The sequence below is a fragment of the Crotalus tigris genome, unplaced genomic scaffold (assembly GCF_016545835.1).
Source record: "Crotalus tigris isolate CLP2741 ecotype Arizona unplaced genomic scaffold, ASM1654583v1 scf7180000020608.1315917, whole genome shotgun sequence".
In the NCBI taxonomy this organism is placed as follows: Eukaryota; Metazoa; Chordata; class Lepidosauria; order Squamata; family Viperidae; genus Crotalus; species Crotalus tigris.
In genome coordinates, this window is record NW_024098104.1 from 569,785 (window position 1) to 591,989 (window position 22,205).

General features: G+C 50.8%; 1 protein-coding gene across 4 annotated transcripts in view; it reads left to right on the forward strand.

Moving 5' to 3' along the window:
* The first annotated feature begins 8,286 nt into the window (after window positions 1-8,286).
* The window catches only part of LLGL1 (LLGL scribble cell polarity complex component 1), a 31,802-nt gene continuing 17,883 nt past the window's right edge, over window positions 8,287-22,205 (forward strand). For 3 of the 4 annotated variants that reach the window (XR_005559734.1, XM_039368066.1, XM_039368067.1), the window contains exons 1-2: window positions 8,287-8,666; window positions 17,731-17,828. Coding sequence is in view for 3 of the 4 variants with exons in the window: in XM_039368066.1 (XP_039224000.1) it covers window positions 8,481-8,666; window positions 17,731-17,828 (284 nt within the window). In the remaining variant the exon portion in view is untranslated. Of the gene's footprint in view, window positions 8,667-13,382; window positions 13,512-17,730; window positions 17,829-22,205 lie in introns of those variants that run through there. The other variant, XM_039368068.1, reaches the window with a different exon arrangement.

Here is a 22,205-nt window from a genome sequence, read left to right on the forward strand (position 1 = left end):
TTTACTTGGGCTGCTGCAGAAATCAAAGAAGACAAATGATAGTTTGGTGTTTGGTGCTTCCTACTTATTTCATAGAGTTGGTTTGCAACCAGCCAGTCTCTCTGCACGTGTGAAAGAGGTCTCCCTAGTTTACAGGCAATCACAGCCTTCCTAAGAAGCCAAGACACTCTCCTGTTCTAGACCTTTGACTACAGTAACTTCTACTGCTCACAAAGTGAACCCCAGAAAGAGCATCCCTTTTATTCCTAAGCCTCCCCTGTAATTTACTAGACTTACAAAGAGATGATTTACACCAGGTGTAAATGTGGCCTGTTGGGAAGCACCAGATGCTCCTTTGTCTGCAAAGGCAAATGTTCCTAATTATACTTTCTCCACTGCAAGGCAATTTAAATTCCTTCCCTTGGAAGGGTAGCTCTGCTGATGCTGAGCTCCTAGAGGAGGAAGCCACAGCAATGTTTGGAAAAGCAAAGAAGCATCCTTGGTTTAGTGAATCCAGGATGGAAGGTGGCCAGTAGAAGATGCTGAAAGAATGTGGAAATATGTTAGGAACAAGAAGAAATCTGGTTCAACAGATGTGCAACGTGACAGCATCTGGAAAGTGGTGGCAGATCAGATGAACCTTAACAGGAGTAGATTAAAAGTTTGGAAACCTGAGTAGCGGGTGTATTTGCAAATGACCCAATATTCCAGCATTTCACAAATAGATTGTGTGATGTGCTCATCTTATATTCTGGGTCTTATCAAGCTTGCCCAAAGTCTGAAGCTTTGATGGCCACTTAGAAAACTGGTCCTCTAATTTGTTATTTATATTTCATATTTCTAAATGACCCATCTCCCTCAAAGAGGGTGTAAGGACCCACCCCACTTTGCATCTTAAGAAGACAGAACTCTTGGAATAGCTCTTCCAACAGGAATCCTTTATTAAGAGAAAATGGTTGCAGGCATGCTAGACAGGACTTGGGGTTCAAGCTCTCCCATTCAAGGTTTTAAGGGGTTCCCCAGTAGTCCCACCCAATCAACCCCCCTTCCAGTGATAGTTTCAAGTATCACAATTCCATCCCCTTTCTTCTTCCGTCTGGATGGAGACTTCAGATAACTACATGAAAGGCAATTACTCTTCTTTGATATGTTAAAGCTTAGAGGCCACAATAAACACACATTCAGTCCTTTGAAGTGTGCTGAAGGAAGTGAGGGCCATAAAGCCCCTTTGCTCTCCCCCTTTTCTCCCTCTTATGGCAGAATCCAGAGAAGGCAGAATTGGGAGTTTCTATGTTTGATAATTAAAGATGAAATATAATTGGATTCTGACATCCGGCCCCTCTTAACAATAAGAGAGATCCACCTGAAAGAAAACACAAGTAAAAAATTTAGTTAGGCTTGTTAGGATACTCTGTGTGAAACTTCTTCAATAGCTTCGGGGCTCTGACGTGACGTTTATGGACCCACTCATTTTGTGAGGCAGGGAGGTGTTTCCAGGCAACTAGGTACTGAGTTGTTCCACGATATCTCCTAGAGTCAAGGATCTCTTTTATTTCGAAGTGTTGTTCCCCCTCCACCATGATTGGAGGTGGTGGGGGGGGGATTTTTGGCCGTAGAGGTGACTGATGCTCTCTTTTCAGCAAGCTGCAATGAAAAATTGGGTGTATTTGCCTGAGGTTTTTGGGTAATTCTAATTCTACTGTTACTGGATTTATGATCCTTTTAATTGGAAAAGGTCCTATATATTTTGGTCCAAGTTTTTTACAGGGCTGTAGGGACTTTAGGTATTTTGTAGATAAGTACACCATTTCTCCTATAATGAATGGTGTAGGCTCAACCCTTTTTTTATCGGCTTGTGCTTTGTATGCCCGCCTAGCTTCATCTAGTGATTTTCTGACTATTGGCCAGGTGTTTTGTAGGCTTTCCATCCATTCTTTCAGTGAAGGGATCGTTGGTTCTTTTGGGGTTAACTCTGGCATAGGGTTGAAACTTTGGCCGTTGGCTATTTGAAAAGGAGTGTAGCCTGTGCTGGAGTGGACTGCATTATTGTAGGCAACTTCTGCAAAAGGAAGTAAGTCCGTCCAATCACTCTGTTGGAAATTTAAAAAACATCTCAAATATTGCTCAAGTACCGACTGGCAGCGTTCCGCTTGTCCATCTGTCTGAGGGTGATGGCTAGATGTCAGTCCCTGAGTGGTCCCTAAGAGGGATAAAAATTCCTTCCAAAATGTAGACGTAAATTGCACTCCCCTATCAGAGATGATGCGTTGGGGTGCCCCGTGCAATCTGTAAATGTGCTGGATAAAAAGTTTTGCTAAGGCCTTTGCAGTGGGAATTTTTTGGCAAGGGATAAAGTGCACCTGTTTGGAAAATAGGTCCGTGACTGTCCAGATAACAGTATTCCCATTGCTTTCAGGCAATTCCACTATAAAATCCATGGCTATTTCCCTCCAGGGGGCTGAGGGACTTGCCACTGGTTGTAACAGCCCTGGCGATTTCCCTTGCAACCTCTTTGCTGATGCACAGGTTGGGCAGCTGGCAACATAACTTTCTATGTCCTTTTTTATTGATGGCCACCAAAATTGCCGTTTAATTAAGTGTAAAGTTTTTACAAATCCAAAATGCCCTGCTGATTTTGTGTCATGGCAAAGTTGCATGAAAGTTAGTCTTTGAGTTGTTGGTATATATAACTTTTCCCCTACCCAAGGCAATCCGTCTCTCATTGTGCACACATGTTTGTTTTTCTGGAACCAATCATCTGTTTCCAAACTTTTTCTGAATTCAATCCCAGTTTGGCTGTCCAGTTGTGGTTTTATTTTGGCTTGGGTTCTTGTGGTTACTGGCGCTGCCAGTTGTGATTCTGCCATTATTGGTCTAGAGTCTGTGGTTCGTGCGCTGTTATATTGGGGCATGCGAGATAGTGCATCTGCCAGGAAGTTCTTTCTTCCTGGTAAATGTTTTGAGCTTAAATTGGAATTGGTGAAAATGCTGGGACCAGCGGGCTTGTTTGGGATTGAGTTTCCTGGAAGTTTTCAGGGCTTCTAAATTTTTGTGATCAGTCCATACCTGGAAGGGGATTTTGTTGCCTTCCAGGAACTGTCGCCACGTGAGTAATGCCAACGTATCCCATAAGCCTCCTTCTCCCATACGGGCCAGCGCTGTTCTGTTTCCGTGAGTTTCTTAGATGTATATGCACAGGGTTGCAATACTGCATCATCATTTTCTTGTAATAGCACAGCCCCCACTGCCACATCACTTGCATCTGCCTGTATTATGAAGGGCTTGTCCATATCTGGGTGCCTTAGTACTGGTTCGGCAGAAAAAAGTCTCTTTAGTCTCTCAAACGCTGCTTGGCACTCCATTGTCCATGTTAGTGGCTGGCTAGGTTTTACTGAGGATGTTCCCTTCGTTTTTAGTAAGTTGGTGAGGGGCAAGGCTATCTGTGCAAATGAGGGGATGAATTGGCGGTAAAAATTTGCAAAGCCCAGGAAACTTTGTAGTTGCTTTCTTGTGCGGGGTGGTGCCCATTCTAATACTGCTCTGACCTTCTCTGGGTCCATTTCAATGCCCTGTGGGGATATGCGATAGCCTAGGTAGTCTATCCTTTCCTGGTGGAATTCGCATTTTGAGAGTTTGGCATATAGGTGAGCGGCTCGCAGCTTCTTTAAAACCGCTCTGACAAGTTTGACGTGTTCTTCTTTTGTTTCAGTAAAGATAAGAATGTCGTCCAAGTAAACAAGGACCCCCTTAAACAGGTGCTCCCTTAGAACGTCATTGATTAATTGCATAAAGACTGCAGGGCCCCCTTGTAATCCAAATGGCAAGACTTTGAATTGATAGCACCCCATGGGGCAGTTAAATGCAGTCTTCCATTCGTCCCCTTCCTTGATTCTCACGCGATAGTAAGCTTCCCTTAAGTCTAGTTTAGAAAAAATTTTCCCTTTCGATAGGTGTGACAGCATGTCTTTCATGAGGGGCAGCGGGTATAGGTTGCTTTCACTGATTGTGTTCAGGGCCCTATAATCCACGCATAAACGTAAAGAGCCATCCTTCTTCTCTCTAAAAAGGACCGGGGCAGCCACTTTAGGCTTAGCTGGTTCAATGAAACCTCTCTCCAGGTTTTTTTTTATAAATCTTTCCATTTCCTCCTTCTCCTTTGGGCTCATGGAGTATAATCTGGGCTTCGGGAGTTTTGCCCCAGGCTTGAATTCAATGGTACAGTCTGTGGGTCGGTGGGGGGGAAGCTCATTCGCCCTCTCCTCACTGAAGACTTCAGCAAGGTCCCTATATTCCTCTGGTATTTCTGTTAATCTTTTTTCCTCTCCTATGGATGCTTTTTCTATTCTTGATTCTGGTAGCCTCTCTTGGGGTTTTAAGTCCATAGGGTCCCCCTTCGGGAATTTGATTTCTGTCGTCCTCCAATTTACCCAGGGGTTCCATTTTTTCAACCATTCCATCCCTAGAATCATTGGGCATTCCATACCTGGGGTCACCACAAACGTTAAGTCCTCTTCATGGTTGCCCAGGGAGAGGTGTATTGGCAGAGTGGCTAGGGTAGCTGGCACCCCCCCTGCTATGGATCCATCTAGCTGGCCAAATGAGATTGGTTGTTCCAGTCTCCTGGATGGGATGCCCAGATTCCCCACTAGTGTTGGGCTAATGAGGCAGCGGGTGCAGCCAGAGTCTATTAAGGCTTTCACCTTCACAGCTTCGGGCATGGGGGGGATTAATATAGTCACTGTTTTGAAGATGGGTGTGATGCGTCCACTTACCAGGGGTTCGCCTTCCGAGCTGTCATCTGAGGCATCCACCGTCCCTGTGGTGTAGGCTGGAGTTCTTTCCCCTTGGTGAGCAGAGGTGGGGTTTTCTGCAATTTCCATCATTTTCATGGCTGTTTCTTTTGGCTTAGCTGAATACCCTCTGGGTTTGTTGATTGGGGATCTGTCTGGGTTGTGCTGGGGGGCCTTTGAGCGGCATTCTACAGCTCGATGCCCTTCTCTTCCGCACTTGAAACACCCCATCTGCTTCTTGGCTGTATCCGATGATTTCACCGGTTGGTGTGTCAGCTCAGGCGGGGGGCGGCTCCATTGTTTTCCTCGGCGATGCCTCTTCAATATGTCGATCTCTGCTTCCTCTGCCAAGACGTACCATTCCTCAAGTCGATGTGGGTCTCCTCGGGGCAGGCAAGCATCATATAGATCATAGTTTAGTCCGTCTTTGAAACGGCCAAGGAGGATGTCTTCTGGCCAATTCAGTTTGCTGGCAATGGCTCGGAATTCTTGTGTATACTCAGCCACTGGGCGTTTGCCCTGCCTCATCGTTGTTATTCTTTCACGGGCTTTGCGATCAGCCAGGGGGTCTTCAAATCGTCTTCTCAACGAGGACATGAAACGGTTGAAGTTACTGAGTTCTGGGGCATTGGAGTCATGCAGGTTCACCACCCAATCTGCAGCTGGTCCATCCAGGGCAGATTGCACGATCCGGATGCGGGCTTTGTCGCTGGGGATGTCCTGCCCATATTCCTCCATGTAGCTGAGGACTTGGGTTAGGAAAAACCCCAAGCGTGTTGGCTCCCCTTTGAATTTCACCTCCAACGGTGGACGTCTTGGAATGGATCGGTGCCTCCATTGTGGGTGGTAGTGTCTTCCGTCCAGATTTCCATCTGTGGTCCGGTAGGGGGTGGGAGCTCCTGGATCAGTAAATGTCCCTGGGGTTGCAGGTTCCACGTCCCCCTCGGTGTCTCTCCCTTTGTGGCTCCAGGAACTGGGGCGGGCGTAGGGCTCAGGAATCTCCTCTCCTAGGGAGCTGAGAGTTCTCTTCATCAGGTCAATAGCTCTCTCTAGGATCCAGTCTGAGTACGGCATACAGCTTCCTCCCTCTTCACTTGCGTGCAGGGATTTCTCCATCTCCTGCTTCCATTCTGGTTGCTTGGTTCCCCGTCTCAGGGTCACTTTTCTTGATTCCTTTCCCCACTCGCTTTTCTTTCCAACGCCCATCGACCAGCGAGGCTTGTGGTCCTGTGTCTCCACCACTTCTTCTTCTGAGAAATCTGGCCTCTCGGATCCCAACATCTGGCAAGGTTCCAACTGGGTCAGCGGCTCTCTTTCCAGGGAGTTTTCTCCCTCTCTTGCTTCGTTGTCTGACATGGTAAATTTTTGCAAAATCCCCCGGCAAGGGTCTACCTTCCAGGTGGATTAATTTTGCAAGTCCTGTCTAATGTAAGGACCCACCCCACTTTGCATCTTAAGAAGACAGAACTCTTGGAATAGCTCTTCCAACAGGAATCCTTTATTAAGAGAAAATGGTTGCAGGCATGCTAGACAGGACTTGGGGTTCAAGCTCTCCCATTCAAGGTTTTAAGGGGTTCCCCAGTAGTCCCACCCAATCAACCCCCCTTCCAGTGATAGTTTCAAGTATCACAATTCCATCCCCTTTCTTCTTCCGTCTGGATGGAGACTTCAGATAACTACATGAAAGGCAATTACTCTTCTTTGATATGTTAAAGCTTAGAGGCCACAATAAACACACATTCAGTCCTTTGAAGTGTGCTGAAGGAAGTGAGGGCCATAAAGCCCCTTTGCTCTCCCCCTTTTCTCCCTCTTATGGCAGAATCCAGAGAAGGCAGAATTGGGAGTTTCTATGTTTGATAATTAAAGATGAAATATAATTGGATTCTGACAGAGGGTCTCTTTAAATTAGGCACTCATATGCCTAATTCCTCCATATTTGCTCCTTTTCAGAGCCTTAAAAGCACAAAGAAGCAGATGTTTAATAAAACCTGCCACTTGTAATCAGAAAGAAAAAGAAAAAAGGATCATTGGTGTTTGCAATCACAGATCACATGAGAAGGAAATGAAATGCCTACAGGTTTTGTGGGGAAAGAAAATCAGCCGGTGCCAACGCGTGGGGGATTAATCAAAGGAAATTGCCCCTGGATGAACCTGTTTTCCACTTGTGGCTGAGATCCTTTAAAGGTAAACTCTAGTTTGAAGGAAAACTGGCTTGCCCAGCCAAAAAATGAACCAAGCTAGTTAAATGAAGACAACTATGGACAGCTGCCAATTCATTACGCTGATGTGTTTCCTCTGGAAAGCTAAAGCAGAATTTTTCTGCCATCCATTTTGGCTAATCCAACGTGAAATCTGGCCAGCCAGGAATGGCCAATGCCCTCCTCCTCCCTTTTCACCCTCCAGAAACAGACTGGATCAGGACCAGTTTAACCCTCAGGCCCGTAAACATCCACGTGTTGGAATAAACGAAGTTGAATCCTGCAGATTTCGTTCTGGCTGGGTGTTTTTCAAATGCTTCTCAGTGAGCAAAATGCCACTCTGACTTGCTCGGTTGACGGAAGACGTGCGCTGTGGGGCCAGAATGAAACCAGCCCATATTATGACTAAGTGCTCTGTGGGAATTGGAGGACGGAGGCTGTAGCCGTGTTTGAGATGCTATTGGAAGGCCCGGTACATTCTTTGCTCCCACAAAAAAGCGTTTTGCTTTTGCCACATTCCTTTTTTCTTACAGCGGGATGATGCTCGCAGTACTTGTAAATATGCGCTGGGATCTTCAGCGGGGAGGGAGGGAGGGAGGGAGGGATTACCAGCTGGGAAATAAAAAGGGATTTCAGAACAGCAATGTTTCTCAACTTTGGCGACTTTACGATAGGTGGAATGCAAATCCCAGAATTCCCCAGCCAGCCATGCATGGGGAATTCTGGTAGCTGAAGTGCACCCTTCTTAAAGTTGCCAACGTTGGGAAACTCTGTGCTAGAGCTTTAATATCTGGGGTGGAGTTACCCCCAAAAGAAATGTATGTCCCATCTTTCACTTAACACACACAAACGTTTGCTCTCTGTGGCCCCTTCCAGCCTGGGAGTTCTGTGTTCCAAAGGACATGCCTGGCTCAGGATTTCTGGGAGTTGAAGTCCACAAGTCAGAAAAGGACCAAGTCTGAAGACCCCTGGTCTAGCATGATCTTCCCTAGTTGGGGCCATGAAACGTCTGCAAGGCAACCCCCAAGCTCAGAGAGCACCAAGGACCCCACAATCCTCCTCCTCTTCTATTCTGAAAACCCGCCTCTCTTCTAGCACTGATGATGTTCCCTAGTTGGGTCACGAAACGTCTGCAAGCAAACCCCTCCCAAATCGAGAGAGCATCAAGGGCCCCTCAGTTCAACCCGGCGCTACAAAGATTCTCCTTGAAAGACTACATTTCCCGGCAGGCGGCGGGAGGCAGCGCAAGACACAGCTGGAAAGGCGGGGCGGGGCGGGAGCACCTCCCCCCTTCCCTCCTCCTTCCCGCCCGTCTGCCTGCTCCGGCGGGGCGCGCGCTCGGCTGCAGCCTATTGTCTGGCCGGGGTCTCGCCTCCCGCGGGGCGCGCTGATTGGCTGGCTCGGTCTCCCTCGCCCCCCCCCCGCGGCAGGCGCCCCCCGCCCAGCCGCCGCCGCCGCTCCTTTTTCTGCGGCTCCCGCGACCGGGGCGCATCTGCGCTCCTGGCCCTGCTGGATGCGGAGGGCGCCGCCGCCGCCGCCGCCACCGCCGCTGCATGGGGGAAGCGCCGCCGCCCCCCCCGCCTGGCCGCCTCGCCCCTCGCCCGCGCCCCTCGGCAAGATGATGAAGTTTCGCTTCCGCCGCCAGGGCCACGACCCCCAGCGGGAGAAGCTCAAGCAGGACATCTACGCCTTCAACAAGGTGGGGGCCCGGCCCGGGCTAGGACACCCTACCCATCATCCCCGGCCCGGGGTCCCTGCGACGCTCCCCGCTCCGGCGGGGCCCCTGAGCCGAAGGGGCGCCGGTCCTCGGCCCCAGCATCCCCTGCCGGTCCCGCACATCTGGGGGCGCCTGGTTGAAGCAGGCAGGCAGGCAGGGGAAGGGGAACGGGGGAGCGTCGGGGGGGGCCAGGTCCTTTCGGCTATTGCTCTCTTTTAGGGGTCCTGGTTCTTGAAGCGGGGGCGGGGGCCGCGGGAGATGGGATGCGGTCCAGCTCGGGCTGTTTCCCTCGCCTTTCGCGGCTTCGGAAAAATGGGGAGGGGGCGAGAGAAGCCGTGCCTTTTCTTGGCTATGGGAATCGCCCTGTTTGGCGCGAGGGGCTTGGACCTGTTCCGAATTGGGGGGGGGGCGGGCGAGAGGACAGAGCTGAACTAGCCCCCCTTCCAAAAAAGGGGGGAGGCCACTTGGAGAAGGAGAGTTAAATTCTGCGTCCCCGGGAAGAAAGGGGTGCTGGGGAGGGATCCCGAACTGCCCCTTTTGCATTTGCTTGTCCACCCCACCCACCCGTTTTTCGCCTCTGGGGCCGCCCCTCCCTCTTGCAGGGTTAAGCCCAACGGAGGGGGCGCCGAGACGGTCCTTTCAGGGTGGTGGGGGGAATTAAAAGGAAGGCAAGAGAGCAGAGCAGAGCAGGCACCGGACCTCTGGCCCGGGGGAGGGGGGAGCAACAGCCCGAGGCAGTGGCTGCTGCTCCCCTTGTGCAGGAGTAACTCTCCCAGCCCAGCCGAGGTTGGCTCTGTTCCTGGGTTACCCCATCAAAAAGCTTCGGAGCGCCTTCAGTGTGTGCGCGTTGTGTGTGTGTGCGCGCGTGCAACCTGCCTTTTTTATTTTCCTTTTCCAATTCCCTCCCTTCCCACGCTCGCTCCCAGTAAAGGTGTCTCTCTCTTTCTCGTCCGGGGAGGGGTTGCTAGAAGCTCCTGATTGTTTTTCACACCTCCTCGGCGCTCCGTAGGCAACTTGCGCCGGGGATGTTGTTCGTCGGAGCCCCCAGCCGGCTCCCTTTCCCCAAACCTCGGCCTCCATCTGGCGCTCGACTGAGAAAGGAACAGACCCAGCATCTTCCCCACCGCCCCAGCCCCGCCCCCTTCGCGCGCGCGCGCACACACACACATGCGCGCACACACACACACACACACACACACACACACACACACACACACACGCGCGCGCGCGCGCGCCACTCTTGTTCCTTTCCAAGCTGGCTGCTCTGGTGCGTCCCTCCTCCTTACAGCCCGTTTGGTCCAGAGGGGGAGGCTGGGTGTCCATTGTGAGGCTGTGGAGTTCTCCCCCTGCCTCCCCCCTTCCTGGGCCATCTGCAGCCCTCCCCCCACCCACCCCCACCCTCCTTTTCAGCTCCTTCCCCCTTTGAGGGAATGGAAGCAATAAAAAATCTGCAACTGTAGATCGGGGAAGGCTGGCCTTGGACAAGAATGAAGAGGGTTCTCCTTTGGGTAAACGGCCCAGCGGGCTGCAAGGGTGTTTGGACAGGGTGGGGAGAGGCTCCTCTGCCCCCTCAAATAGCTCATTCCTCCTCCAGAGAGGTTTAAGGCATTTTTTTGGGATATGGTGGTGTTTTCAGCTTATTTATGCAAACCAGCTGGGCTGTTGCTGGTGACATTTGGAAATGTTGAAAAAAGTCATATCAAGGAAAGCAGATCCTGTTCACACACCCCCCCACACACACACAATAGTTTGACCACTTTGTCCAGAATTTAGAAGCAGTTTGGGGGAGGGTGGGCTGGAAAGCATCCCCCTCCTTTTCAACTCCATCCTGTTTCAGAGCCTCTGTTTTGAATGCTCAAGAGCTGGGTCAAACCTTGCTGGAGGTTTAGGAGAGCCCCCTCCCCTAATTGTGATGGGCTTCAAAATCCCTGGAGAGCACCATGTTGGGGTTGCTGATTCGGGCAGAGCTAGTTCTTATTTTCAGGAGGCTAACAGCCCAGGTCGACACCTTCAGAATTGGCCAGGATTCTTGGTTTGTTTCTCGAGCAGCTCCTCTTTAAAGAGAAAAAGGCAAACTGTCTGGGCCAAGATTTCATTGGGGGGGAGGACATTAGATAATACATTGCCTGGGCTGGGTTCAAACTTGATAGCCAAAAAGATTTCGGATTGCTTGCAGTTTTTTTTTCTCTCAGAATAGTTCCACCCCTTTTATAGCCTTCCTTTTTTCATTCTTTACTTTTGTGTTCTTTCTTGCTCTGCCTGCTACATTCTGGTAACCTCTTAAATTGAACCGTTGTTCCAAGGTCTGCGTTGCTGGAGGAGGGCTGGAGCTAATGAAATCCGAACTGTATCTTGGATACATCGGCTGCTGTATTTGCTCCAGACAAACAGCTTTGGGTCAAATTCGGGGCTGACCCAAAATATGGACTGCATTAAGCCCGGATCTCCCTGGGATTTGTAGGCTGGCTTTCCTCCTGTCCAGCCCAACCCCAGTAGTGTTGCTTGAGGAATGTTGTGATTTAATCTCTCCTTTCTTTGATAGGGCAGGGACCAAGTTAGGAATAAGCCTGAAATGGCTTGCGTGCAGGGCAGGAAACTCAAAACTGATGATGTTTGTTGGTTTCCCACCCGTCTGGGAGCCGGTTCCCTCCTTCCCTCATTTCTCCTGCAATTTCTTTCTTAGAGTCGGTGCAGGATGACACCCTCTGGGTCAGAATTAACTTCAGACAGTTGGGCTTACGCACAGTTGTGCATTTCATTTCTTCCTCATTGCACTTTAATCCTGTCTTTTTTTCTGCTGTGCGCTGTGGGATTGTCTTCTTCCTTTCTCTCCCTCCGTCGGGAATCCTCACAACATCCCTGCTGGGCAGGCTCTGGCAGCAGTTGTTCCAAGATCACCCATCCAGAGTTGCTTTAACAGAGAAATAGGCAGCGTATAAATTTAATAAATAATAAACAATGAATGAGCTTTGGGACTGAGGGGCTTCAGCTTATGTCTTGCCCTGTGTCGCCTCGCCTGGAATGGATAATTGGGGGGGGGGAGGTTCCAGATATATTTGAACCCCAAGACAGCCATGTATGATGCAATCTCAAGGGAAGCTGGGGTGCTTGTGCCCTCCAGGCAAAAAAAAAAAATGAACTGCTGGCTGAGTTTCCACCTTGCAGCTATCCTCTGTCCTCAAGCCCCCCCCCCCATTCGCAAGAACAGCCGCTGTCTCAGCCTGGCGTGTTGCAACATGGAAGGGGTGGAAAGGATTCCCTCCCCGTTCGGGATGAGCTTTGCCCAGGAGCCTGTGCCTGAGAGCAGCACAGCCAGTACCAAGAATTGGGGGGGAGGCAGCAGCGGCCTGATTGATCCCCTTTCTTGGTATTCTGGTTTTGAACTTTGCCGAATGGCCTGTTGATCTTGGCCCGGCCGGCTCTGAGTTGCCACCGGTAACACGTGGGGCTTCAGCAAACACGGCAGGCAGGCAGCCGAGGGCCCCTTTCCGGGTCACCAAAGGCCGGCCTTTGGCGCTTTGCTGTGGCCCACTCGCCCAGGGATAAGAGTTAGCCAAACATCAAAGAAATGGTGGAACGGAACCATTAAAGAAAGGATGCAAAAGGAGGGACAGGGTGAAACGTGATTGACAAAAATTAAAACAAGTTTTTATTTGTTTTAAGTAATTGTATTATTAAATTGTCCCATGGCAAGCTGGCTGTGGTGAGGTGTCTCATTTGGACCAAAGGCTCCTTTGGCGCCTCCCAGCGTGGCCCCGGATGAGGCCTGGCAACGGTGAGGGCGCTGCTGTCCGCAAACCTGCCCAGGGTGTCTAGTAGACTCATTTCCCTGGCTGGGTTCAGCAACCCATGGTTCCCGGCTGAACCAGGACTGGGCGGTTTGCGGTTCAGCAGGGGATGGGAAACCCAGGCAGCCTTAAAGCACTACAGGCAGTCCTTGACTTACAACTCAGGGCCACGATCGGGATCCGCATTTCCATTGCTATTCTGCAGAATTGCACCCATCTTACAACCTCTTTTTCCATGGTGTTAAGCGAATCGTTGCTATTGTTAAGTGAATCCAGCTTCCCCTGTTGACTGTTGCTGGTTGGGCGGGAAAGCCGCAAATGGCCATTGTGTGAACCGAGACATTGCAACCAGGGCAAATGAATTGTGATCATGGACGGGAGGCCGTGACGTTATAAGGGCGAGAAAAGATGGCCACTTTTTTCAGTGCTTTTGTAACCTCAAATGGTTGCTAAACAGATCTTTGTAAGTTGAGGACCACCTGTATAGTGTTTTCTTTTTCCTTTTTAAAGGGCAGTAAGTTGTATAGACTGAGGACTTTGGGGCTGTTGACCTGGGATTAGTTCATTTCACGGTGCCAGACATCGGCTAACCGGATTCCCCCATCGTGAGACGGTCCTGTTTGACTTTATTCAGAAGCCAATGGACCACTTTTAGCAGATCGGTTTTAAAATGATGTTTGTCCCCTCCTTCGGCAGAAAATCCAGACACAGACCTCTGGGGAATCAAGCCCCTAGTCCTCATGGTTATCAAAAAAGCAACGATGGCCCACCAGTTCCCTCTTTCTTTCCTCTCTGAACTTAAAGTTGAAAATTGAGCAACTACTAGACAGCCACAGCGGTGCCGAGCAGATGGCGAACGTGAGACGCCTTCCCTCCCTCCCTCCGCCTTCCCTCCCTCCCTCCGCTGTGCTGTTCTCGTGTATCCATGGAGTTCATAGCAAAAGAGAGACGTCAGACTTTGAATCGCTCCCCGGTTCAGAAGACAATCCAAAGGTTTCTCCTGGATGCAGGAGCGGCTGCCAAGCGTGTGAGGCCTTGGGTAGGATTAGCAAGGAGACACAGTGCTATTCACAGTCTCCGGGGGGAAGATCTGGGAGTAACGTTTCTTGGGGGGGGGGTGTTATTTAAGTCAGGGATACCCAACTGTCCACTGGACGCAGCTAATAAAGTTTGGGACTCCGTATTGCTTGAAGAGAGGCTGGAGAAGAACAGAGTCTTTTTCCCCATTCCAGTTTTCCTTTAAAAAAAGAAAGTCTTTTGGGAATTAATATTCCAGAATAAGAATGTTCCCCCCATTTCTCAATACTTAAATCAGGGTTTCCCAAACTTGGTGACTTTTAACACAAGAGGATTTCAATTCTCAGAATCCCCTAACCATTTAAGATGGGTGGACTTCAGCTCCCAGAATCCCCCAGCCAGCTGAAATTGGGTGGGGGCATTCTGAATGCAAGGCTGCTTCCCTCTTTGGAAAGCGGTGATGTAGCCCTGGGAGAAAGGGGCAATCTACCTCAGCCTGAGCTCTTGCAGAACCCTCAGGCCTTGCTTTTGGGGGGGAGCAGTGTTATTAGCTAGGTTGCCCCAATATTTGGCCTTCCAGAGATGCAATGAGAGAATCAGTGCCACTGTTTTCTTGCGGTGAATTCCTTCCTTCCTTCCTTCCTTCCTTCCTTCCTTCCTTCCTTCCTTCCTTCCTTCCTTCCTTCCTTCCTTCCTTCCTTCCTTCCTGCAAAGTGTTTTCAGACATGGGTCTGCCCCTCTCCCCCAGCAGATCAACTGAAAAGGCAGGTGTCTGTTTTGCAGGTGGCTGAGTGCGGGCAGCATGCTAGGCAGAGGGCAGATGCATGGCAAGGAGGGGGCAGAGCTCGGCTGCTGTCAATTGTGGGGTTGTGTATGTGCGGAGGATGTCTTGAGCTCTCCAGCAGAGCCCTTGGCAAGACGTCTCTCCTCTTTGATGTTTGAGAATCTCTCTCTGCACTTCATGGGGAGGATAGAAGCGTTTTGGTTTCCCTGTTGCTTGAGGACCAGATGCTTTTTTCTCTAATGGGTCTTTGATGCTGGACTGGCTGTGTGCGACTTTCCAGATGTTGCTCCATCGCCACTCTCTGCCTTCCTTTCCATTGGGGCTGTGGGTGGGAATTGCAGATGCAGAACATCTGGAGATGTCCAGATTCAGCCGAGGTGGCCCTTTCTGGCCTTTTCCTGCAGGCTGTGCAAGGGCTGAGGGGCAAACCTCTTCCTTCCTTTGCCAGGGGGATGAGGCCTGGACTCAGACAAGCTTGGCCTGTGGGGAGCCCAGCAGCTGGAAGTTTGGAAATTGGAAGGGCACCGCCAGAACACTCCCTCAAAGGGTGGCGGATCCAAATGTGTCAGAAACGTACAAGGACATCTTTTCTGAAATGAGTCAGTCAGTCAGGGCAGCTTCTCCTTCTGAACTGGGCCAGTCTTACAGGTCAGCACGGAAGTCGCTCGTCTCCAGTTCTGGAGGTGGCGAAGGCCCTCCTAAGATCTTATCCACAGAGCCATCTTCTCTGCTCATCTCCAGGGCGGGATCTGGAAGGGAGTTATGCACCAGGGTTGACTGACTCAGCTCACCTTTGACTGGCACGTTCTCGGGGTGGATGATAGGTAGGCTTATCTCCGGTGGGGCCTCGAGAGTGGACATGACTTCTCCATTTGACTGCCTCTTTGTAAGGCAGGATCCCAAATTCTGAAGCTGGCTTGGCCCCTGCAGAGACCTGCATGGATGCTTCTCCTGGCGTATTTCCTTGCCTTTCCCCCCTTTTCCATCAGCATTTCCTACAACTGCTCTTCTGTCCTCCTGCATGCTAGCAAGGACCGTCTCTCTTTCCTGCTGGCGGAGTCTTCTTCCTGGAGCAGAGTCTGTTGGCATAATCTGGACTGCAGGAAGCACCTTAGCCGGCTATGGTCCTTTCCCCAGCTTTGCAGGAAATGCAGCACACCTTTACCTTATTGCAAGGTGATTTAATGTGCGCTGCATTCAATCCCGTCTCCTCGCACTTCTCTCCTGCAGGGACCAAAACACAGATAGGATAAACTTGATACAATAAAGGGTTTTGATGTCTTCCTAGTAGATCTGCTTCTAAAAAGACCAGGTTGCAAGGAAGGGGAAAGAAAACAGACTGTCTTTTTTTTTTTTTTTTTTTTTTTTTTTTGCGGTCTTTGACAATCCGTCCCTTGGCTCGGCTTCTTTTTCAAATTCACCTGCACAAGGATCAGAATGCAGCCCATAAAATGGAATTCTTAATTCATTCTCGGTTAGACCTTTGCCTCAGAAGCCTGGAACCAGGCCAGTCTGAGGTTTCTGGAGCCCTCTTGCTACTTCAAGGGCTGGTGTTGTGCACTGGTTACAGAATGTCATGGGAAATGTGCTGTTCTTAGAACATGGAGAAGGGCTGGAAGGAAGGAGCAGGGCTGGTTTGATCAAGGCTTGGAGCAGGAAGAAGAGAGAGAGGGGGAAGGAAGGAAGGTCCTAGATCTTAGGTGTATACAGAGCAGACTTCCTCAACTGGAAGTGTCACCTCGCCCAGCCTGGATTCCTAAATGTTCCTATTCTCCTTTTAAACTAAGGGATGCTCCAAAACTGGTCCTGGTTCCAGATCTCCTCCTCCTCCTCCTCCTCCTCCTCCTCCTCCTCCTCCTCCTCCTCCTCCTCCTCCTCCTCCTCCTCGCAACCATGCAAAGCAACCCTGTCATCTGGGGAGGTTGGTGGTGCTTTACTTCCAACCTGCAGGTGATGGGGGTGGGTGGGTTTCCCTGTTCTGCTGCTCCTCCAGGGGGCTGGACCCCTGTGTCTACTTTGTGGTGGGGCAAAACAGGGCTGGGGCTGACCAGGGAGAGGAAGTGGGAAGCTTTTTTGGAGAGCCCTTTAAGGGCTGCCTCTCTTTCACTCGCAGTGACCCTGCTGTGCCTGGGAGAAGCGAAGTTGGAATTGGCTGAAAAGCTTCATTTGTCTGTCCACTCCTGCGGGGCTGGGCTGAATGGATTCTGGGGGGGGGGGGAGAAGAAGGGAGGGATCTTGGAAGTTGCTCTGGGCTGGCTCTTTAGTAATCCTTTCTTTCCGATGGCGTGGGTTGCCTTGGCTTCCTTAACTCAGTAGCAGAGGTGGTGGTCAGTCTGAAAGACCACCAGCGTCTTTGGACCGGTTCAGAGAATATCGGACCGAGCCTGGCCCTTACAGGAGGTGGCAACCCATCCCAGCTCAGCCCCCCTGACCTTTTAGCCAGCTGTGCAGAAATAAAAAAGATCAAGGTTTTTTTTCTCTCTCGCTTTATTTCCAAGCCTGGAAAAGTTTCAGCAATTGCATTTCTGTCCCTGTGGCTTGATAGACACTGAGATGGAAGAAATAAGAAAGCACAGATTGGCCTTCTCGATGCCTTTGGGTCAGGAAAACAAAACCCTCGGCGACTTGGAAGAGAATGAATTTCTCTTCCAAAGTTCTTCTTCCTCTCTAAAATTGGTACATTCTGCAAACGGCCTAAAAATGGCTCAGGCCTGAGGCTGGTTGTCTGAAAGGGAGATGGAAAGGGCAAAGAGAACAAAATCGACGTATCTAAACCAGCATTATCCAACCCAAGTTGGGAATAGCAACTCTCTGGCGTTCCTAAATTACAGCTGCAGGTTCAGAGGAGGGAGAATTAAGCAGCCAAAGTTTCAGTGGGGTTTTGGCAGCCTCCTGAAATCCAGGACTGAAAGCCTCTGAGATGTTCCTCCTGCATGGAGGAAAAGGACACGCTGCAGCTTAGGGCCTCCTTTCACTCTCTGCAAGCCAATAACAACATTGTTATGTTGCAAGCCAACATAACAACCTCTGCTCTGTTGAGTGGCAGCTGGACGGGAGGTTTGGAGAACAAGGGTATGCGTTGGCTAAGATGGGGAAGGACCAGCAGAGGAAGGGAATTGGAGGACACAGATTGGGGGTTTCACCAGAGACCCTCCCTGCTTTCTCTCTGGCATGCCCTTGATAACCCTGACGTGTTCCAGAACTCAGGCAGACCAACAATTGGAAACCTGCTTGGCCCAAGGCAACGTGGCTTCCCGGCGTGTGTGATTCTGTAGCTGAGATCTCCTTGACCTGGAGTGAAGTTTGGGGGTGGCTGATCTGAGAACGATCCAGCTGGAATGAAGTTTGAGAAGCTGTTGCCTTTCCTGGGCTGGCCAAACTTGGGACGCATGCCAGATGACTTTCTCCTGCTTTGATGACCTTCCAACACAATTCTTTCTTCTCTTTCTTCTTCCAGATGGTGGAGCACGGCTTCCCCAATCAGCCCAGCTCCTTGGCCTTTGACCCCAAGCTGTGCATTATGGCCATCGGAACCAAATCGGGAGCAATCAAAATGTATCCTTCTTGCCGTGGCATCAGCTGCCTTTCTGGGCATGGAGTTCTGGCAGAAGGTGAAGAAGAGGTCCCGTGAAGCCAGCAGCACGGTTTGGGCACCGCCTGGGGGCTGGGAAAGGACCACCAGTCCTCGGGAACAGTCGTGGGGATGGGCTCTTGTGCTGTGCATTGGCGTCTTCAGGGTGTTTCCTGGGAATTACGAGTGCAACACATTCCAAGCTGGGGGGGGGGAGTTCCCCAATTTGATAGTCTCCAAAGATGTTGGGATTGCAACTTCCAGCATGGCTGGGAATTCATTGGGGAATTGCATCTGAAGGTGCCAGCTTAGGGTCAGCTGATCCGAGGGTTTGGTTAGAAAATGGGTTGAGATTTAGAGGTTTGGTGATAATGGTCCAGACCAAAGGACAAAAAGTCTTGACGTACCACCACAAGGGAGCCCAACGTTTCTGGGAGTAAGCTGGACATTTGTGGATTTTGCCCCAATTTATGACTCTTTTTGCCACAGCTGTTCAGTGAATCACTGCACTTAAGTTGTTAAGTTAGCGATCTGGTTGGTCAGTGACTCTGCCTTCCCCCACGGACTTTGCTTGTCGGAAGGTCGCAAAAGGGGATCGCGTGACCCAAAGGCACAACCGTCATAAGCATGAGTCAATTGCCAAACAGCCGAATTGAATGGATGCTGCAACGGTCATAAGTGTGGAAAATGGTCATAAGCCACCTTTTGAGTAATGGTTTTAATTTTGAATGGTTGCTAAATGAACTATTGTAAGCCGAGGACACTCTCCTTTTTGTGAATAGCGATAGCAGAATTTTGCCATGATTTCCGGACGTTCTTGTGCTGATGTTTCCGTCAACCTGAACCCTTCCGCTGTTTCTCCACAATGCCTTTCGAGAAGGGAGCCGCCATAGTTTCAGTTGCCGAGGGAGGAGGATTCAAGAGGTTTAAATAACAAAGACTCAGAGCTTTTTGTGGGCTTCCCTTTTCGTGGGCTCTTGATGTCCCGGAGAGGCCGGATTTGGGAAGTTTTCCCTGGGTCCTTGCCTGGACCACAATCCACCGTGGTTGCGTTGGGGCTGGCGGTCTTAATAATAATAATAATAATAAAGTTGGAAGGGACCTTGGAGGTCATCTAGTTCAACCCCCTGCTGAAGCAGGTAACCCTATACCATTTCGGACAAATGGCTGTCCAGTCTCTTCTTAAAAACTTCCAGTGTTGGAGCATTCACTGCTTCTGGAGGCAGGTTGTTCCACTGGTTAATTGTTCTAACTGTCAGGAAGTTTCTCCTTAGTTCTAGGTTGCTTCTCTCGTTGTTTAGTTTCCACCCGTTGCTTCTTGTCCTGCCTTCAGGCGCATGTGTGCATGTGTGTGTGTTGTGGAAAGGGGCATTTGGAAAACCACTCCGAATCTCCACAGCTTCAATGGCCCCTTTTCAAGCTGTAGCCTTGGCATGCCTGCCAGGCGATGCTGCGTCTCCATGGAGTTGGCAGCCTCTGAAGGCAATAGGCGGGAGACACAGCAGCAGCTCCCTCTGGCCTTGCCTCCTCTTCCCAGCTCTTCTCTTCCAGGTTGTTCTTGTGTGATCTTTCCTGCCTATCCTCACCTCCCACTTTCCTGGGAGTGTCTGTAGGCTCAGAGCAGCCCGTGGAAACAGCCCCTCCTCAGTTTTTTTATCCATTATAGAGTCCTTTTCCCCCTAGCTGGAGTAGGGAAGTCTTAGATTCAATGCAAAAACCCCTCCACATTGAAGAAGACAGCAGCTGGAGAGTGAGAACTGGAAGGCATTCCCGCTGGGTTGAGTTTTAAATAAATGGCAGCAAGAGGCCGGCAGGGATGTCTCTGGAATCATGCTTGGGTAACGCCTGTTTCTTTTCAGCAGGATTCTAGGCTAGTTTAAATGTTAAAGGCAGCTTTTAAAGCAAAGGAGGGCTTTGCTTTGGGGGGTGCTCAGAGGCTACAGCCCATATCACAGAGGTGTGAATGCCTCTTTGAGCTGGAAAAGGAGCTGGCAAGGACAGTTTGCCACTTGTCTGCTTGATTTTTAAAAACTTGTTCTGCCCTAGGAAGACTGTAGTTGGTGTTTGTGTGCGAAAGGACCGGCATCTTTGCAGACCAGCTGAGGTTTTGGGGGTTTTTTCCTGTTGTTTTGGAGTTTAAAGTTGGCATTTGGGGCATTTATGTTTGGGGAGATTTTTCCTGTCTTTCTGCAATCGATCCCCTCCTTGCCGGCCCAGCCTTTCCTTCCAGCATCTGTGGCGCATTGGGAGCCTGGCTTGGCGGCTGGACAGGACATGTGCAGCTTGGCAAGACAATGGAGGAAGTGGCTGAAGAACAGAGGATGGAGTTCTTAAGGGGGGGGGTCTCAGCAAGGCTGGCCGAAAACAGCTGAGGCAGCTAAAAAAAAACCCTTCGGGTCCAAAGGAGTCTCTGCTTTGGATCTTTCTCCCTGTGGCTCCTTGCCAGAGAGAACCTGGGGGGAGGATACTGGAGTCACATTCACCCCCTCCAGAAAATGAAATCCCAAACCATGCTGATATTGGCCCCTGGCATTTGGCCGCTTCCTCGGCAAAGACAGATGCACCCGGCTCGGTGGAAGAGCAGTGAGCTTAACTGCCAGAGAGGACTCTTGCAAGGGCATTGAGTGGTTTTTGGGACAGGTAGGGTGGGCAGGCAGGAGGGCCCGGAGTACGTGAAAATCCTCACTTGGGTTGTGCAACCTCTCCCCGTTTGGGGCAGAGGGGCGAGAGGCAATGTGCTTTCTGCACTGACTAGCCCAGCCCCCCCCCCATCGTTCCCTCTCCTGCTGCAGTGGCAGAAAGCTGCAGGGTTGATGCCAGTTCTCCAAATGCAGCCCCCCCCCCTCCTCCTCCAGGCGAGTGGAGAAGAGGGGCCTAGTTCCGCAGGGGACTGAATTGCTTCTCCACATTTGAATGGCTGAATGAACTTTGGGGTCACTTCCCAAGAAACTGGGGCAGAAAAATCATGTGCCTGTTTTGCTTCGGGGGGCTTCCCCCTCAAACGGCCGCATTTGCTTTGTTCCACTTTGTCTGCTGAACTCTGCTGCCCTCCTCAGAGGGCAGAATGTGAATGAGTTGGTTCTGCTTCTTTCCTCTTCTCCAAAGGGTCACTTCATCGTTTTTTGGGGGGGTGGGACAAAAATATCCTGGGGTCAGCTATGGGAGCAGCCACGGTTTGCATTGAGGCATTGCAACAGCTGTCCTAAAAAGCAGATGGGTCAGTTCTTGGAGCTTCTCAAATGGATTGTTTCGGGGGGGGCAGAAGCCTTGAGGGCCCCCATCACTTTCTGGCCGAATTGGGGGAAAGTTCTTTACGGTGGTGCTACTGGGAGCAGAGATGGTCTCTGTCTGCAATGTCCCATTTTTGCCCCTCGGGACATCCAGGGCAGTTCTGGGGGTTCTTTCTTAAAAGTTGCGGGAGGCGCAAGGATGCCGTTCATTTTGCTGCTTCTCAGGGTCAGCCATGGGTGCGGTTCTCCTTCCTGGCTTGGCTGGCCGGCCGCTGCTGAACTGGGGTTTGGGCTGCTTCTCCGCTGATACAAAGCTCTTTCCCTCCCAGAGGAAGCTGTGAGGCTGGCTTGGCGCACCAGACCTCTGGCGGACCTCACTCTGGTCTATCCTGGCCACGGTTTAAGGAGGCCGCTGGCCCCAAGCCCTCCAGCCCCCTGCTGTGGGGGGAGATGACGCCAAAATGCCAAAATCTCTGCATCCTCCACACCAGGGAGCTTCCAATGACTTGCACAAAAGGCCAGATCTCTGTGGGTCTCCGGGAGTCAAACTGGGCATCACCTTGAAGTTTTATTATGGGATGCAGCTGGTATGTTTGGGTCAGGGATCTCCCCTTCAGCCCTCTTTCCTCCTTCTCCCACCAAACGTGCCAGCCCTTAACTGGCAGAAGCCTCACTAAAGGAGAATATTTGTAGCTTGAAATGGGGGTCGTGGGTGCTGTCTGAGCTTGCTGGTTTTCTTGCAGACGTTTCATTACCCAAACTAGGTAACGCCATCAGAGTGCTAGTAAGAAGTGGGCTTTGCTCGTCTAGTGGCTTGCCCTGTGGGTGGAGGTGGCTGTCGAAATTCTTTGGGAGGCTCTTTGCCTGCCTGTTATGCCAGCCCAGGGTGCCTTAGACACCCTGGTGGGCCAGTCTCACAGATCTCCTTGGCAGGTTTTGTGAACCTGCAGCAAGCTGGGCTTCCAGCAGCTCAAAGAGCCTCTGCGGCCGTTTTTTTCTCCTCGGTTTTTTTCTCCTTGGCATTGGGGGCTCCCTGGTGGAGGCTGGTGAGCCCCAAATGTAAGTGTAATTGTAGATTAACTCTGTGGGAGGTGCTGAACCCGTACGTCATCTTCCCAGCAATGGAGAAGG